Source organism: Theobroma umbraticum, unplaced genomic scaffold (genome assembly GCF_002168275.2).
Source record: "Theobroma umbraticum cultivar Fairchild unplaced genomic scaffold, ASM216827v3 scaffold_50.0, whole genome shotgun sequence".
In the NCBI taxonomy this organism is placed as follows: Eukaryota; Viridiplantae; Streptophyta; class Magnoliopsida; order Malvales; family Malvaceae; genus Theobroma; species Theobroma umbraticum.
Genome location: NW_018397261.1, coordinates 7,212,345 through 7,231,615, shown reverse-complemented (window position 1 = coordinate 7,231,615; position 19,271 = coordinate 7,212,345). Strand labels below are relative to the sequence as shown.

The 19,271-nt window shown below is 36.6% G+C and overlaps 3 protein-coding genes across 4 annotated transcripts; 1 reads left to right on the top strand and 2 right to left on the bottom strand.

Moving 5' to 3' along the window:
* Positions 1-973: 973 nt before the first annotated feature.
* On the bottom strand, positions 974-4,091 carry LOC110418009 (uncharacterized). Of its 2 annotated transcripts, XM_021430629.2 has the most exons (5): positions 3,988-4,080; positions 3,572-3,644; positions 2,094-2,433; positions 1,956-2,028; positions 974-1,696 (listed from the first exon to the last, which is right to left on the bottom strand). In XM_021430629.2, the coding sequence occupies exons 3-5, from the start codon at positions 2,424-2,426 to the stop codon at positions 1,209-1,211; spliced, it is 894 nt and encodes a 297-aa protein (XP_021286304.1). In that variant the 5' UTR covers positions 2,427-2,433; positions 3,572-3,644; positions 3,988-4,080; the 3' UTR covers positions 974-1,208. The 2 variants fall into 2 exon arrangements, with proteins under 2 accessions (XP_021286304.1, XP_021286303.1); XM_021430628.2 differs by lacking the exon at positions 3,572-3,644 and having other exon boundaries at positions 3,988-4,091.
* Positions 4,092-8,188: 4,097 nt separating this feature from the next.
* Positions 8,189-12,558, top strand: LOC110417589 (auxin transporter-like protein 5). Its single transcript, XM_021430019.2, has 8 exons — positions 8,189-8,583; positions 8,685-8,870; positions 8,980-9,092; positions 9,242-9,425; positions 9,799-9,896; positions 10,593-10,800; positions 10,957-11,214; positions 11,887-12,558. Exons 1-8 carry the CDS (start codon positions 8,428-8,430, stop codon positions 12,160-12,162), a joined length of 1,479 nt encoding a protein of 492 aa, XP_021285694.1. The 5' UTR covers positions 8,189-8,427; the 3' UTR covers positions 12,163-12,558.
* Positions 12,559-16,768: 4,210 nt separating this feature from the next.
* On the bottom strand, positions 16,769-17,659 carry GRP2B (glycine-rich protein 2B). Its single transcript, XM_021430770.2, has one exon. It carries the CDS (start codon positions 17,566-17,568, stop codon positions 17,113-17,115), a length of 456 nt encoding a protein of 151 aa, XP_021286445.1. The 5' UTR covers positions 17,569-17,659; the 3' UTR covers positions 16,769-17,112.
* Positions 17,660-19,271: the final 1,612 nt, after the last annotated feature.

Here is a 19,271-nt window from a genome sequence, read left to right as displayed (position 1 = left end):
TATTAATTTTTATATAATATCATCTTTTAAATATATTTTTAAGAATCATATATTTTATTTATTATTATAATTTTATATTTTTATTTTTATTTTTTAATATAATATTTTATATTATATATTTTATTTTAATTTATTTTATCTATATTATCTCAATTTTAATTTTTTATATTATATTATATTATATTTTTTAATTTTTATATTATATATTTTATTTTAATATTTTTATTTTAATTATAATATTATAAAATATTTTTAATAAGGTAATAAAGTTGAAGGATAAAAATATTGTTTAGAACATTATAAGTGCAATGTAATGTAATTGCATTAATTTTTTATTATAATCGCATTACATCCTTTGGTTGTAATGTGATTGCATTGCAATCTTATATTGCAGTAATTGTATTGCAATCTTACATTGCTGTGATCTATTACAATGTAAACACTGCAATGTATTTAATTAAACATATTACAAGAAATGTGCTCTCACTTCTCTCATACCAAACGCTACCTTACTAAATTAATGAACCTTGTTCTTCACTGGAACAGTACAATCGAATGGTAATATTTTAATGCTCTGTTTTGCCAAAGAATGGATGCAACATAGGTATTACCATGGATGATTATATGCAAAGATAGTGATTATTAGGAATGAGTAACGCGACTATCAGCTTCAAACTGACTAGGTTTGTATCCAAACGAAATTCACCAGATAAAATTTTTGCTGTGCATTTTATTCAGAATTGGCATGAACATGATTAGAGCAAGGATGTTGTCTGAATTGCATGAATATACTGCATCTAAAGGAGTCTAGAGTAGAGATCTCCATTTGCTGCCTGTAGTTGCACGTAAAGCCTAAAATCTTGGTTTTAATTACTTAAAGCTTACGCATACATATACGCTAAAAATTACTGTAACTGAAAGCTCAAAAGCAGATCCATAAGCTAAAATGTTTCAAATGTTCAACTAGCAAGGAAGATATATCTGTGTCGGAAAAGACCAAAGCAACAAACGCTAATGAAGCGTATGAAATAAAAAAGATTGCCTAACAGGTGCCTGTGAGTTCTGATGAGTGGTAATAGAAAAGGCAAACTAGTCTCTTAATTCACAAGGGAAAAGAACTTGCACATGCATGTGCACCTGCAACAAAAGAATTACAATACTTGCGCATGGAAGTAAGCCAAGTTCCTAATGCATTTCAATTTTTCAGTTCATGATTCTTGCCATAGAGACCTCAACCAAATCAAACGCCGAGGCCCCTTAATTGTAATAAATGCAATTGCATTTTTATCTTCTTTGAGAACATTAACAGACTTTGTAAACTCATCATCGTCCAATTCTTCTAAGTGCTGCAACTCCTCCAGACACTTCTGATATAATGTTCTCTCATTTGATGCATCTCTTTGCAAAGCTTTGAACTTGACTGCTGAAAACATGTCATATATTGCATTCTCTATTGTCTCACCAGCATCATAGCAGACCCTTTTGTTACGAGCTGAAGCTCTAGGAGCAACAGACTTTCTTTTCTTTGCTTGTTTGTCACTTATACGAATTATTGAATCAGAATCAAGGGTACCCTCAACTACTTGTGTAGGTAGGTTAGTTGGCTCTGAAGATCGAACTGTCTCCGTGTTGCTATTTCCCTCTTCAGTTATCATTGGAACACCATGTGGAATGCATTTGCCGGTAGTTCTTTCACCTGCACCAGATACAACAAAAAAGAAAATAATATTGTTCTTTGGATATAGTCACTTTCATACACCACTTCTGCAAAGTAAGTAGGCTGGTGCACACCACCTTTGCAAAATTCAAATACAACAAAAGTATCAGCAGGTTTCATGCTTTTAATGAAAATGGCCAATCTCTCAAATGTGATAAAAGCAAACAATACTTTATTGATTTATGAGAAAGCAACTATGACCAAATAGTATTTTCCATAGCTCATAAAGAAATTTTACCTTCAAAAATAATTGACATTTGTTTATACAGGGGAAAGCTCTTGCGTCGGAAAGGTCTTGCTTCACTTCGTACCTATAACAATGAATTATAAGATTCCCCTACTAAATTCAAGATAATTTTCAAAAGATGTTACATACCGCAATATAGTTCTCCCAAACTTTATCATCGGCTACTACCATTTGTCGAGTTTCATCCCAGCCAAATCCATTCTGGGCAAGCAGTGTTTTAACAACACCATAATCTTTCTTCATCACATTGTAACGGTTTTTTATTTGGTTTTCTTCTAAATTCATGCCAAACTTCTTGTTAAAATCACGTGTAACGGACCTAATCACTTCATTCTTAAATTCATTATACGCTGTCCTTCCACAATTATGCTGCTCAATTAAAATCTCAACCAGATATGCATCACGAGATGGGGTCCATTCTGCTTTGGCTCTACCTAGAACTCCTTCCTGTGTGGCAGACATCTGGACCCTGTTTGGTAACAGGGAGTTAGTAAAGGTAGTGAAGATTTCTTTAACCAATGTTTGAAAAACAAAAACATATGAAGAAATGCTAATATAAATGATATATCCACAGAATTAAGCTGTTACACAGAGTGATGTTTCTAATCAACAGTCTCCTTTGGAAGTAGTTTAGACAGTTATTCAAATATTCACAAAAGAAAAATTCAATAGTTAATTCACAGGTCAACAATGATTGTTAACCACATCCCAGGTCCTAGATTGCTAATTAATGTCTACCCAAATTATGGTGTAAGGAGAGATTTCTCTAAGCACCCAGTTGTTATTACTTTAATTGTGTGGCTTTCTTCTCCAAACTTGGAATTTAAGTTTTACTGTCATCTTGCCTAGAAAGTTCATCAACCGCTGCACTTGTGATTATCACCGATGGCTAAAGCTGTCTCTCATCTGATATTCTTCATCCCTCACCTTCAATTCCTTCACATTTTTACTCTAGTTTTTCTTTCATATTCATACTAATCAGACAGTTGGGTTCAGCTTATGTGCCTCATGCAAGTGGATTCAAAGTATTGCCATAGGTGCATTCGACTGCCCTACTAATGTGAACTAGATTCTTATGCCAAACACAACATGAACATACAAGAGAATTTTCTTTTTGAAGTCATTAACAAACAAGTTGGTAATGCAATGATGAGGTGCCAGAGCAATCACCAAATGGAACATATATGCAACACATGCCCTCACTTGAAATCCTAACTCTCAACTTTGAAGAAGTGTTAGTAAGAATGAACAGAGAAATTCGACTTATCTCCAGAAATCCTGTGTTCAATGTAAAAAATGGATTCATCTTTTAAGGGAATAACCATACACATTAAGGCTCCAAAACTTAGATGATCTCATATCTAAAAAAATTTGGTAATATTTCCCAAGTGATCCAAACTTAATATCACAAGATGTGTTATGTGTATACTCAAAACAATGTTAAACTAGTGTTGACTAAGATAGCAACAAACTTAAAAACAAAGTTCCAACTTCAAGCTCATCCAAATGAAACCCTGTTTGACTTAGATAATTATGAGGTTTCATCAGTATCATACTACTTGCTATGAAACAAGGCGTGAAGAAGCTAATGAATCACAGATTACAACCTATATTAATTTCTCAGATGCCCACCAGCATTGTAACTTAAATTCCAAGATCTTCCAATCAGCCACCAGTTTCCTAAAGATTGAAAAAATCTTAAAAAATAAGACATTGTGAGAGCTGTCTGCCCCCATCCTCTAAGATAAGCTCAGCAATCAATATAATCTAAACCAGACTTTAATAACAGAAACAATACAATCCAAATTGCTCATAAATATGCAGAAAGCTTTGTGTATATCATTGGCTATCAGAAGGCTAACTATGAAAACCCAGAAATAAGAACTAAGAAATATTTCCATGCAAAAAAAGAAAAATAAAGCACCATCAGTTGAAGGTGTAAAGCACAGCTTTTTTCTTGGTTACTAGGCATATTTTCTCAGCCAACAAACAGAGAACAAAGGTTGGTTTCTTTTGGAAGTACCTTTGTTCAAACTGCTCGGTGACAGGGACTTGGAGTTCGCATGCTAGGAGTTTAAAGACAGAACTGCTGACAGACAAGAAAAGGAGACCGAGTTTGCTCCTGAACAAAACGTAGCGCGTACCTATGGCTATAAATGGTGAGACGCTTTCTGACTCAATCACCTGTAGCCACGTTAGAGAATGTGTTTTATTCGTTTGTGTTAATCAGCTGATCTTAGCCGTTCAAATGCTCGACTTTTGTTCGGAAAGGTTGTGGTCTTGGTCATTTACAGTCAAATTTGGGCCTCCATAACTTGAACTGGGAAAACCTTGGGCCTTAGCTAAAGAACATTTCTTCACTTATTTATTGATCAAAATTTGTACACCTAGAATTCAAGATTGTCATAAAGCAATTTAAGATGAACTGAAGAAAAATGGTTTTCAATTTAGTGCTACGAGCCAATGTTGGGTATTTGCATAAATGTTTATGTTTGTCAATGTTTCTCTAGTAGATTTGAGTCCATATTTCTTGTACCATAATACTAGGATTTTTGCAGGTTTCTCACCAAGCAATGGATACCCAAAATTTAGTAACAAGAATTCAGGGAGACAACTTTGCTAAGTACAAGTCTTGCAACAGATAGGGTCAAATTCAAATGGCAATAAACACCAAAAAGAACATATTGAAATGCTTTCTTGTGCTTTGAGATGGCCCCAAAAATGCCAGCTTTAGTTGTGTAACACAAGAACAAAAAAGGTGGCAATGACAAATTTTTCTTTCAGTATATAGGATTCTTTTAGTCCTAGAATTTGTTTCCAAAGTGGAGGCCATAAAGGAAAAGCCAACATCATGTTGTTTGTTGATAAATGGCCGTCACTCCAATTATAACTCGTTTAGAAAATTGAAGGTTCTGACCCAAGTTTCTCTTAATGGAGTTGACATACAAATTGAATCCATTTTGCAACACCACCAAGTCAATGCAGTGTTCCCAATTCCAAATTTATTCCTTTATGTACCTCAAAGCAAAGATGCTTCTCTGATCAACACCCAAAAAGACCCAGAGAGAGAGAGAAAGACACACAGAGAAGGAAATGGCTGAAGTTTGACTCATTGGGAGCCTTAATCATTGCTGAAGAAGAACCATGAGTAAAAGTTTAAAACATTGTTAATCAAATCTTTCACTAAATTTGGGCATAAATTTTGTCTCGTCAACGACACATTGAATGGTGTTTCTTTTAAAGCAAGACGCGTTGTCTTGATTTTGGCTTCACATCATTGAAAGAGCAGAACATATGAACACATATCATTGATGAGCAGCATCATGATTTAATGTTAGTCTTCTGCTGTAAAAGACAGAAAACACAGATTTTATTTTTCTATGCACCCCTCAATTAAATTTCAACAATAATTTGTGGGAATTATTGTTCATCATAGGCTTTGACTTATGATTTTTGTTAAAGTTGCATTCAAATTCGACCTGCCTTGCCTGTAGCCTGGCGTGCTGGAATTAATTCTCATGCTGCATTATTAACGGTGCTTCTGTCTCTGTGTACTCACAGCAAGGATGACATGAAATTGAACATTTGTGGGAGGTCTCTCTTCCTTTTGTTAATCAGAATTATCACCAAAGAATTGAATGATTTTACCTTTGTACAGCACCCAAAAGACAAATTCCAGCACAATTAGCATGCCCTGTCGAGTCTCATCAACATTATCATACCATTTCAATGAATTAGCACTATCCCTAATGTTGTCTGCAAAATTTTGTGCTAGGAATCACTCTGTCTGAGAGACTGTCACTATCCACTGAAATTTGCTTTCAGAAATACTCGCAGCAAACCCAGTGATCCACTCGTCAAAACCTTTTGTTAACAACTAGTTCACTTCAAACTGAAGTCGGAGATGAAAAAAAAGGAAAAAGAAGAACCTTTTATTCTTCTAATTATTAGTCCAAATGGATAAATAAATGAAAGAAACCTGATGGAAAATTGATGAAGGGCAAAGATTATGTTACAAAGAGCAAGCAGCAGGCAGCAATTTGGTGCTATGCTCTTAACTATAGCTGGTCAAGGAGACCGGTTCCAGAGGGAATGTTCCTGGTCCCTGTGGCTGTAAAGCACGATCTAGCAGGGAATGGCTGTGCTGCCCAACAGGGCCCATGAATATGTTGCCCTGCACCAAAACAAAAGCTTTCTTTTTTTTTTTGTCCTCTTCAGAGACCTAGAAATTCTTGTTTTCATTAATGATATCAACACAACTTTGAAGGGTTTTTCTTTTTATAACTAATTTATAGAAAGACAAACTCATTATGTTTTAACATCATAGCTTGAGAGATAATCAATAATCTCTCTGGGTTAGTTGTTCGAATTCAACAAGAAGAAAACCAGGGCCAAGAAAAAGTTTAAAAGACTGATTGTTAAGAGTAATTGCACAAGGGAAAATTCAATATTCTTGCTCTTGGGGTCCCTTTGTTTTTTCTTCTGACACCTTGAAGTTTGATATTTTGTAGGTATAATGGCAATAGGCACACTTGGTTATTATTACTCGCAAGCCAAAAATACATGTTAATATCATCATACACACAGTAGTTTTTTCCTTTTATCAGTTTACTTCCAGACCTTTTCCCCCAACCTGACTTTTTCCCCCTGTTTCCAATCCTTTTTTTTTTTATAGCAGTCTGGTTCAAAGCCAAGCATCAATGATCTCAAAGCAAAAATTCCAACAACATTACTCTCTTCTATGCCCACTATCATCAACATTACGATGATATGGCTGAAGATGACGGGAATTAAGTTCCAATTCACTTTAATCCAAAAGAGAGAATGTTTGTATCTTCTTAACCGTACCTATCAAAATAAATAAATAAGCATGCTAAAAGATAAAAACCACTCCACATTATATTAAAATAATTAAGATTAAAGGGTATTAAGTAGAATTAAATATCAAAAACAGATAATAAAAGAAAGATATGGTATTTCCAAGGGCACATGAATCATGATCTAACAAGTCTGGGATGGACAGTTGCTGTATTGGTCATATATATATGTCCTCAGTGCAAGCTATAGATAATATAGAGTAATTTGTTGGTAAGAATATCTTGACAATATACTAGTAATATAACTACCATGTGAATTTGTGAAGAAGGAATTTTGGGGTTTGGGCTTAGAGGTGGGGGGAGGGATTCTCGAGTCCACAAAGCCATGGCCATGTGATAAAAGCAGCTTTCTTCTTGTTGTAAAGCGACCACGCCCGTTTGGCTGCAATCATGCGGTCTACTCTGTTATTATTTCCCTTCGCTCCTTCCCTCGCTATTACCATTTCCATTTATTATTATTATTATTATTTTGTCTCCCCCCTATGTGCCTTCTTCTTCTGCAATTTTATTCCACATTTGGCTTTCTTCTTTTGGCCATAGTAACCCTTCACAAATTTTCACATTCAATCATAAAAAGTTATAAAAATTGAGCAAACGATGGGGTAAAATACTTATATATGTTACAAAATATATTATTTTCAAATAAAATTTTTATTTTAAATATTAATGAATTTGACATTAATTAAGATAAAATCTTACAAAATAAAGTAATTTATTCAAATACTTATTGATAAAAGTTAATACCATAATATAATTTGTGTTCATAATTAACAAAAACAATACAAATGCAAATGCAGGGCTAGTAATTAAATATGGCATCTTTGGTCAATTGGGGAAAAGTTAGTCAATATGTTTTCGAAATATAAATTTGAATATGAAATTCCAAATGTATAGAAATGATTACTCTTAAGTATTTAAAAAAATGAACTTAACGAGTGTTTTAAAAGTAATTCGTATAATTATCATATTAAGTTTTTTTTTTGGATACATTGAAATCATTATAAAGTACCCACTCTTTAGGAAAAACCCTTGGTCTCTTACATTAATTAGCAAAAATTAAGAGGAAAATGGCATGTTAAGAGTTATGATGAAAAATAAAGGTTAGATTAGGTAGAGTGACAAACGTAATAGAAAGCTCGGGAAGAGGGGAGACCCGCTCGTGCGGACAAGCCACTCACGCTCTCTAATGAATTCATTTTATTTTGTTAGTAAAGTAAGATTAGACTAATATAATAATTAGCTAAAAAACAAAATTTTTAATTACAAAAGAAAAAAGGGCTCAAAAACCATAGGATTTTACTCGCTTCCCAATGTTACCGCTCTCTCTAAAATACCTTTCAAACACAGCCTTTCTCCCACCATTCGAGAACCCCTTTGTATATATATACCCTCCATATCTCTTCTCTTTTCTTCACCTTCACTCCTGTTATCTACCAATCCTCTTCTTCCATTGAAAGGACACTACCCAGTTTGCGGTTAGAGGGAAAACAATAGGGAATTAGTAAGCAGAAAACAGAGAGCTGAAGGCTGTGAGGAAGTGAGAGGGAAAAAGGGGAGGAAATTTTTTAAGGATAGGAAGGAGATCAATGGCAACTGATAAGGTGGTGGAGACTGTGATTGTTGGGAATTATGTGGAGATGGAAACTGAAGGGAAGCCTAAGGGTATGAAAAGCAGGATTTCTAAGATCTTTTGGCATGGTGGTTCTGTTTATGATGCCTGGTTTAGCTGTGCTTCTAATCAGGTTTGTCATCTTTTGCTTTTTCCACTAAGTTGTTACCTATGAAACAGTGGTTTTGCACATGTGACAGAGATTCAAAATTTGTTTCTTCTTTATTTCTGCAGGTGGCTCAAGTGTTGCTTACATTGCCATACTCATTTTCCCAGCTGGGGATGCTCTCTGGCATTCTCTTTCAGCTGTTCTATGGGTTGCTGGGTAGCTGGACAGCTTATCTCATTAGCATACTCTATGTAGAATACAGAACAAGAAAAGAAAGAGAAAAAGTTGATTTCAGGAACCATGTCATTCAGGTTAATTAACTTTTGAACTCTAAACAAACAACTTCATGAAAGAAAATGTTGAAAAGCGACTCCTCTTTCTCTAATCTCAAAATATTAACTTTCTCTGTTAATTGTACAGTGGTTTGAGGTTCTTGATGGACTCCTTGGAAAACACTGGAGGAACGTGGGTTTGGCATTTAACTGCACTTTTCTTCTGTTTGGATCTGTCATTCAACTCATAGCTTGTGCAAGGTACCTACTCATCTCGGACTCTTATATTTGCTTTATCTGTATCCACAATTTAAAATTGTTGGCTCCAAATAAATAAGGAATCATCATCTCCTGGCACCCTGACAAAACCATCTCCCTGCTGTTGGGTATCTTTTGTTTTGACGTTGCAGCAACATATATTACATAAATGATAATCTGGACAAGCGGACTTGGACTTACATCTTTGGGGCTTGTTGTGCCACCACAGTCTTTATTCCTTCATTCCACAATTACAGAATCTGGTCCTTTCTTGGCCTTGTCATGACCACCTACACTGCATGGTATCTCACCATTGCCTCCCTCCTCCATGGCCAGGTAATTGACTAACTCTCACTTATCAGTTAAACACGTGAAGATTTTAGCTACTTTAAGGAGTTGAGCCAATTCAAAATCAAGTTAATATCAATATGACAGCACATTTACTTGTCAACTCGACAACTTTCCCAAGATATATATATATATATATATTTGATGCCTGAATATTTTTTCTTCTTTTTTGTACATGAAAATCTTGAGCATATATATGGCCAGCTTGGCCCACAAATGCTGGGTTTGAAATCAGTCAAAGGAGATAACCTGGTTGTCCCATTTCCTGTCAAGAATGAATATTGCAAACTGATATAAGTTTTATTATAATAAAGCTTATGAGTATAATATATAATCAATGATATTAATCCTGTAAATGTAGGTAGAGGGAGTCCGGCATTCTGGTCCGACCAAGCTGGTGCTGTACTTCACCGGGGCCACAAACATTCTCTACACATTTGGGGGACATGCTGTTACTGTGTAAGACAAGTTTATCTATAGAATCCGTGTCTTTAACGTTATCTACAAACCTGCCCATGTTTTTTCAAGTCAATAAATTGTGTAGTTAATGTATTTGTGCCTTGGGTCTTTGCTGATAATCTGCTGTGGAGAATTATAAATGCAAAAAAGCTGTTGTGAAAATGACCAGAGCCTTACTTCTTCAGACATAATCTGACCATTGGAGATCTAATGACCAATCCATGTCCAAAAGCACATAATTCTCTCAAATACTTTAAAGCTTGACATATCTTTCATTCATATTAGTATACAGTGTATAGGCAAAACTATTATTGGAGCTTTTCATTCCCCAAATTGCCCTTTGTAGGCGTGGAAGGCAAAAAGTTGCTTCCTTCTTGGAAACCCTAGTATTCCTTTTCAATGTAGAAAAGCCAATGATCTTTTTTCCTTTGCTTTCGCTTTTATCATGAGGAGGGGTCAGGGGCGGGGGGTCCACTTTGTTCAGTGAATCCAACACAACCCACAGACAGGAAAAAAGCCCGTAAAGCTCATGGAGATGAAAGCGGTGGCTTTAAGGCCTTAAAACCCAATATTAATCTGCCTCGAGCAGACCTTTTCCAGGCCCTGATATTAATAGTGTAGTACAAGAGAAATGATGTACATAGTTAATACTACCAAGTGGTTTGCTAATTAATGAAGAAATTAACTTTGTTGCAGGGAGATCATGCACGCAATGTGGAAGCCTCAGAAGTTCAAGGCTATATACCTGCTAGCCACACTGTATGTGCTGACACTGACACTTCCCTCGGCTGCTGCTGTCTATTGGGCATTTGGAGACATGCTTCTCAATCACTCAAATGCTTTTTCTCTTCTCCCAAGAACTCCCTTCAGAGACATGGCTGTCATTTTAATGCTTATCCACCAGGCATGCCTATGACTTCATTTTTTGTATCATACATACCTACATACATGTATACATTCATTATTATATTGACAGAAGTTAATTTTTAGTACATCCATGCATATCCTACATTGATAATTGTTCATTTTAACGATGATAATTTTGGTGGGCATTGTGCAGTTCATAACATTTGGGTTTGCAAGCACGCCACTTTATTTTGTATGGGAGAAAGCAATCGGGATGCATGAGTGCAAGAGCCTGTGCAAGAGAGCAGCAGCAAGATTGCCGGTGGTCATTCCAATTTGGTTCTTGGCCATCATTTTCCCATTCTTTGGACCCATCAACTCTACCGTAGGATCCCTCCTCGTTAGCTTCACTGTCTACATCATTCCTGCCCTGGCCCACATCTTCACCTTCAGATCAGCCACTGCCCGAGAGGTATTACACTCCCATCCATCATCCTAAAAAGCGATCAACTAGGAATTAAACAAACCTCAAAGCTTAGCTAATCAGAGTAAGAAAAGTCATTGTCAAGACATCTGAGAAGTTCTGCTTTACGTCAGAGTCAAACCTTTGACTGAAGAAGTGAGAGAATTAAAAATTGATGTCATTAACTGTTGATTTAATAAAACCCAAGTGTTGAGGATGAGAAATGCAGGGTGATAGCGTGTGGTCACAGTCTAGCAGACCAGTCCCGGGTCTTTCTCCTAAGCTGATAATCTTCTAGATTTAACACTGAACATCTTTTGACAGCATTTTGATCATTGTGAGTTAGTAATATTATCTGCCTTTGCTTATTTCATGAAAAAGGAATTAATTTTTGTTGCAAGAGGCACGAGATTCGTGCTGCAACTGTGAACCAGAATACGTTCATGTTCGTACCTGATTCCCCATATCTGGGGGGTACTGCAGAAAGCTTGTCTTTTCTTGATACGGTTCATCTTCTGGTACCAAAAAGAACTTTGGAAAAAGATGTAGGTCCCTAATTAATGCGAGTCCCACGAAAACAGTGAGATGCAAACACGAGATTTGGGCTCATATTGACCGTTTGATCCATTGATTCATCTATGATTATTAACATGCTGGATTTCATGGACGGCTGTGATGCAGAATGCAGTGGAGCAACCACCGAAGTACTTCGGGAGATGGGTGGGGACGTACGCGATCAACATCTTTGTAGTGGTTTGGGTGCTGATTGTTGGGTTTGGATTCGGTGGGTGGGCGAGCATGACAAATTTCATTCACCAGATTGACACATTCGGGCTCTTCACAAAATGTTACCAATGCCCACCGCCAGCAATGCCAGCTTTACCACCACCTCACGGCCTCAACGCCACCGCGGCTGCTCCTCTACACCACCCTTTCAACCACACTCGCAGCCCTTGATTCGTCTCAACTTACAGGGTTTCCCCTCATGGCTTAACTACAACCATAAATATGTCATCGTGTCATTTGCACACTTTGGTCATCTTTGTTTCTTCAGGCTGTAGACAGAGAAGATTAAAATTGGGAGTTAAATGGAAGTTCATGAATCAGATTAATTATCTTTGACTAGTCCAGTCAATTCCTGTATACACAAATGCCATCCTTTTTGAGTCTTTCTCTGTCTTTTTTATTTGGGTTAGAGAGTTTGTAATGCATTTCCAAGAGAAAAACAAAAAAAAAAAAGGAAACAAAGTTTGTATGAAAAAATTGAAGATCTCTACTCCTAGGTATGGTTCAGTCTCTTATGATATAAGATTAATGTCAAGCATTTCCTTGCACATTTGATCCTGCATTTGGAGATTTATTTCATTTTAGAAACTAGAAAGTGGTGAAGACAATTGACCAAATTACACATTTAGCAAATCGAGTGGAAACAAGCATACATGAAACATTACAGAGAACATAAAAGTGGAATCTGCTTTACTAGAACATGACAGATTATGGAGTCCAAAACCTACTGATAAAGGTTGGATCTATTCGATTCTGCTGCAACTAGATTCGCAGTGATTTGTCTCTTTTATCTACTTCTCCACTCTGTACTTTTCTCTGTTCAAAGGCCTAGCCAAAATAAGGTGTGTTCATTAGGAAACAAATGATACAAGCCTAGATGATTTCCGATTGGGATTATACCATGAAGAACCTGAAATCTTTCGTTGTGTCAAGCATATATAAGAATGTTCATGATGTATCCCTGCTTGAGGACAACTAAGCTGTTCCAGAACAGCCAAAAACGATTCACAGAATTGCCGCCATTTGAAAAACTGCTTTGCAACTGGATTAACCTAGTACGAGTTACAATACTTCAACCAGCTGCTAGAACTGATGAAGGAGATTATTAGCAGGCCTTGGAATCAAAATTATCAGGGTGAAAATCTTTATTTTGATCCCACAGTACTCTTCCTGCTTTCACCCCCCATATCTAGGAGCGTTGGTGCTTGGACCTTGAAAGTGATAATTCAAGCTATAAAGCAGCTTCATGCAGCATAGGGAGAAGCATGTATAGTTGAAACCTCTAAAGCTTCTTTTTCTTCCCTTTTTTTTCCATCTATGTTTATCCATGATGATGAGAAATGAGGTGATGATAAATCATAAAAAGGCTTACCAAACATGCACAAATGATTAAAGACGAAGGTAAAAATGACGTAAGGGATAGGGTGTTGCTTAAATGTTGGGGGATAAAGCTGGTAGACATAGATACACCAATGGCACTGTGGGGAATCTTAATAATCCTCCAGCCATGAAAAGCTGAGATGTTGCAGCAGTCACACAAAGTTGTCAAACCTCCATTTTATGAAAGACCTTATGCCCTTTTCAAGAGCATGCGACCCCCGGAAAAAAACTAAAGGCTCGATGCTTTTTCAGTTACAAAGTGGTGCTCTTTATTCGCCAGACAACAAGACAAATGGTATCAAGTTCGGAGACATGCTCTTCTCCTGCTACACAATTTTCTTTTTCTCTTCTTTTTTCCCAGTCTCCTCCATTTGTTCAAGACATGACAATCTGACAATGCTTCAAGGCTTTCGAATTCTTTGAGGAAATTTTAACAATTTCGAGATCATTCCAGGATTATTATGATGATTAATTCAAAAATATTAAAGAAAGGAAAAGAGAAAGAATTGCTTAAACCAAAAGTGTCCAAGCAATATATTCTCATTTTTATAATAGTTCTTCATACTTTATGTGGTTGCAAATAAATAAATGCATTTAAGAATGGGTTTATTTGTAAAAATAAAAAATATTTACACCCAAAAAAGGCATGAGAATTTTGAAAAAAAATAAAATTTTAAAAAAGCTACTGAACTATAAATAATTTAAATAAATTTTTATTTTTTATTATTTTTAAAAAAATTAATTTTTTTATTTTAATTCAAATAAAATTTTAAAATTATCAAAAATGCAGTCTTATTTTTCTTGTCATCTGACAATTATCCCTTTTTATCAATATAATTTTTGACGTGGTGAGTAAAATCTTCCATAGCCAATCATTAGTAGGTAGCGGAATCATAAAAAAAAAAAAAATCTGATTCCTCTCATTCTCATCTTTCTTTCGAACGACGTAGTTATTCAAAAATATAATTTTTTTTTCAAATATTAAAGGAAAACATTGTGGGTATAAGGTTTTTATATTTTCAATTTTCTATAGATTTAGAGAAAATGATATTTTCAAAATATTATTCTATTTAACAGAAAGACGAGAATGAGAGAAATTTTTTTTAAAAAAATCTTATTTTGTGATTTCCATGTCGGGTGACTATGGGACTCACCACCATGACATGTCATTTTGCCACCTAATAACTTTCATCCACCATTAAGACATGTTAGTTGCCAGTCAAAAGTCACGTGGGCCAGAAATATTAATTGTTATTTTTCAGTTGAAAATATTTTTATTTAAAATAAAAGTTTAAGAGTTTTATTTAAATGTAATAAAAAGATTAAAAATTTATTTAAATAATTATGTATAATTCAAAAAAAAAATTATGTATTAAGTCAATTTAAATTGAATTCCTTTTTCTTGGCTTTTGTACCTACACCTCCTCGATCCTTCTCTTGTCCAGAACACTGCCGCTATTGAGATGGTCCACAGCGGTGAGTAAAACCCCCGGGAAACTGAAATCTCAGCCCCATCTGCTAGTGAAACTCAATTCTCTTCGGCGGAACCATGGTTCCACGTAGCACGTCATCGTTCATATAGTCACAAACAGGCAGGCTCGCATCCAGCACTTGATGAGCTCAAAAGAAACAAAAGTAATCTTCGATAACTCCAAAATTGGAGCTTCTCCTCGTAAATTTATTGCCTCACATGTTAAATATAAGCATATGGTCGGTTATATATATATATATATATATATGTATGTATGTATTAGGACTACGCGATGGGTGATTCTTGAGTTTGTAAATCTTCTCTGACAAGCTAAATTTTGGAAGAAGCAGTGTCCCACCACGGGAGGGATTGATGTCCTTGAGTTGCGATTGAATATCTTGTCCATATCAAGTTTCGTGTTCAATCGCATCTACTGTTCCTTCTCCATATTGTGGATCCCTGATGTGGACCATTCTCATACACAAAAGGCCATTGTTGAGTTACAACAGCCAATGGGCCACACTCAAATGAAAGGAAATGTAATGCATCCTAAAAATGAATAAACAGGGCCAGAGGCTTCACCAAACAAATCGCCTTTTTAAGGGAAATGGAAAAAACGAAAATGAAAAACTTGACTGCCTACACCCATAATGGTGCGCTTCGTTATTGAGCTCAGTCAACGCTGTCAGTGCTTTGAAAATCAGATTCCAGTTGGGCGAATTGGACTCCAATTTTGTAAACATCAATCACCTTCCAGGGCAATTGGTGTCATTATAATCGGCCTCTACGAATCTGTAAGTGGATTTTTTGGATAAGTTTCCAAGCCAATCCAAACCCAATCCTCCTCCAAGCAAACCAAAGGTTAAAAATCTTACCTTCCATCCCGTCACACGCACACAAAACTGCTTGTTCACTTAGACATTATCTACGTTGTTAAACAATGAGGCTTCCACTTCAAAGCCCAATACTCTTGGAAAAAGGGCGGTGAGATTTGCTCAATAAGAAACCATTACCCACTGCCATTGGCTATCACTTCCTAAGAAACTTTGGCACTGCGAGTGTCAAAAATAAGCAATATGGTTAAACCCCAAGTCCTGCATCCCCGCAAGTAAAAGCTACACAAGTTCCTGAGTTTCCCTTGCTTTTTCTCAACAAAGCCAATCAACCCTGTTCTTATCTTTAAAGGAGCAATAGAGGTCCACAATCAATCTTACAGTCCAGGAACGCATTAAACACCACCAGCCTGTCTCAACGAACCGTTTTATTAATTGACTGTTAAACACATTACCAAAATTGAATTAAGCATTAACTGAACGCTCAAAACACAGAAATGGGTCAGAGCAGAGAGGAATGGACCACCAAGGGACTAGAAAAAAGGCAAGGAAGCACCCCATAATTGGGTGGCTTTATGTTGCATTATTCATGTGCTTTATTCACCAATGAGTCCCATCGTCCCAAGCTTTTCAAATATAAAGAAAAAAGAGCAGGAGCCCTCTGCAGTCCGTCCCTACGCATCTAAAAGAAACAAACAAAAGAAACCTAAGAAAGAAGGGCATCACGCTGAAAATGTCACTTTCATCAACTTATTCCCACAAACCCAATATACCAACCATATAAACACACCTTCCAGTCCATGACCCCTCCTTCCCCTCAATTCATTTTCTCCCTCCGAGCCAATAAATCCCCAAGATTCACTCAGAATTTGTACTCGCACTCCAAAAGGAAAATTAAATAATCATAATCAGACAACTGCCTCCAGGAAAGGCAATATAATATTTGAACAGAGATATTAACATATATCCCAAGTATTTGACTAAGTACTTTGATCAGATTACACCCAAATTATTGAAAAAAACAACCTAGTAAAAATCAAACCAACGAGTTTTTCCATAGGAAACGTAATATAAAGAGTAAACACGAAAAAGATATTGAACCAAACCAGCTTGTATTTATATTATATGTGTATGAACACTTGATGACAGTGAGAGGTTTTAACATCATTGTTTTCTTCACCATTTTCATTTAGCAATTCTAAATCCACTCCACTGTGACCCTAAAGGTCCCATTACAACCATTTTTCCAAACACCAAAAAACCTAACATAGGAAGCAAGAGCCCACAAACTGACTAGGAACAATCCTTCTTCAAAAACAAAACGACATAAAAAAGCCAACCATACTTGATAATAACGAAACCGACAGAAATAGTACCGAAGGGGAAAAAGTAAGGGTCAGAGGAATTGTGAAAAGACACAGTAAACCCCTCTCCGCCTTAACGACCATTGTTCGGACACTCCCTTGCGAAATGCCCAGAGCCTCCACAGTTATAACAAGCCCCTGAACCACCGCCGCCTCCTCCTCCACCGTATCTCCCTCCGCCACCGCCGCCACCTTGTCCACAATCCCTTGCCAAATGTCCCATCTCCCCACACTTAAAGCAACCACCACCACCGCCGCCGCCGCCGCCTCCACCGCGTCCGGATCTCGTGGTGCCACGAACAGGGTTCCCGTTGGGGCCAGTAACATCAACAGCCTTGGTGCGACCACCATCAGAAGACTCGATAACGAACTCGACCTCTTCACCATCAGCGAGGCTACGGAAACCCTCGGACCGGATCGAAGACTGGTGAACAAACAAATCCTCGCCGCCCTCATCTGGGGTTATGAACCCAAACCCCTTTTGGTCACTGAACCACTTCACTTTCCCAGTCATCCTACTCTCACCCATCTCTTTTTCAGATCTATAAGCCCTAACAAAACCCCCCACACCACGCTCGGAGGATAGGAAAAACACAGAGACGCAAAAATAATGGCGAGGTGGGGACTTTATATTGCAGATCAGAGCAATGCAAATGGTGTGACTGCCACGTCAGCGTTAGGAATTAATAATATAAAAATTTTAATTAATTGAAATGAGGAGGGTTTTGGGAACTTCGCGGTTTGTTACTCCGTTTTCGATTTTGGGGATCCCAGTGACGGCTTTCTGTCTGAGAAAGTGATCGGACGGCTGGGGATTTAGGTCAAGTGGAATATGGACCGTTAGATATTTCGATGGAAGGGGTGTTTCGGGAATATAATGGTTTTCGGACGGAGTCAAATTACGAAAGAGTTCAGACTCCAGAGAGGACAGGTGTGAAAGAGGACAAGGTTGATGGGACCCGCAGTAAAAAAAAAATCTGATGAAAAGACTATCCTGTCTATCTCGTGCTGTTTGCTGCAAACAGCACGGAGCTTGTAAATTGTGATAATTAATTAAGTTAATAAATTTTTTGATAAGAGAGAAGGAAGACTGGTCAAAGGGTAAAATTGGAAGTCATGATTGAAGAACTACATCCTCTCAGTATGAGAGGCATGTGTGGGATGGGACTTTTCAATGGAGTGTTTGTCCTTTCAACCCGAAAAGAAAAATTCGCTCCTACGCCTCATTCACGATCTCATTAATTAATCCGATTAATTTGTAACTTTTTTTATTTTTTTAATAAAATAAATACTAGATATATATTAATATTATTTGTCATTAATTTGTGACTTTTGCCGAGTTTTTAAAATTATACTTATAGATAGATAAAATAGAATTTTTATTTACATAATTTAAAATTATATTTGAATTTCACTTAGAACCTGAATTCAAATTTAAATTTCAAATTTTTTATATAAATTAATTATATCAAATCTAATCTAATGAATCTAGAACATAAAATATAAAACTCAATGGAGTTCCAACTGAAGCCAGTTTTCAAGTTTCTTAATCGAACTGAGCTCGAACCTAGCACAGTATTGACTCGACCCGGCTCAGTTACATTCGGTTGCACCTGTCGGGGTAAGAGTACAATTGATTGGTAGAGCAATTGTTTTAATATTTATTTTTTAACTACTCTGTGAGGAAAGTTTAAATAAAAAATGAGAATTATAATTAATATTTGCTTTGCTTTGACTAATACTAACTTGCGTTTTGAGTTATTCAAGGCTCGAATGCCGAAGCGGAGATGGTGGCATCCGCCAAAGACAATGAGTTTGGCAGCGGATCACGAAACTAGCAGTAGAAAATGAGAAAAAAAATGGTACTTTCAAAGTAAATGACGGTTTCCACAACTGGGAAAAAGAAGAACGAACTAATCCCTAGCGGTAATAAGCAACCAAGCCAAACAAAGGTTTCCCAAAATTGGCAATGGCGGGGCCCGGGGGAGAGAGAGGTGCACTGACCCATCAGCACTTCACGAGTATTCAAAGAGGTTTTTCAATGGCAGGAAAATGAATTTTCTGTGTTTAACATGGATTGATGGTAAGTTTGATTCAACTCTGCTAACTCCCTCTTTTTCTTCCTTTCATCGACCTAGTGATTAAGTAAACGTACTCCTGTCATTCATGCGCAGCCTGTACGCTGTCAGAAAGCATTTTTGTTCCTCGCGAGCGGCCCGTTCGGCTTTCCTG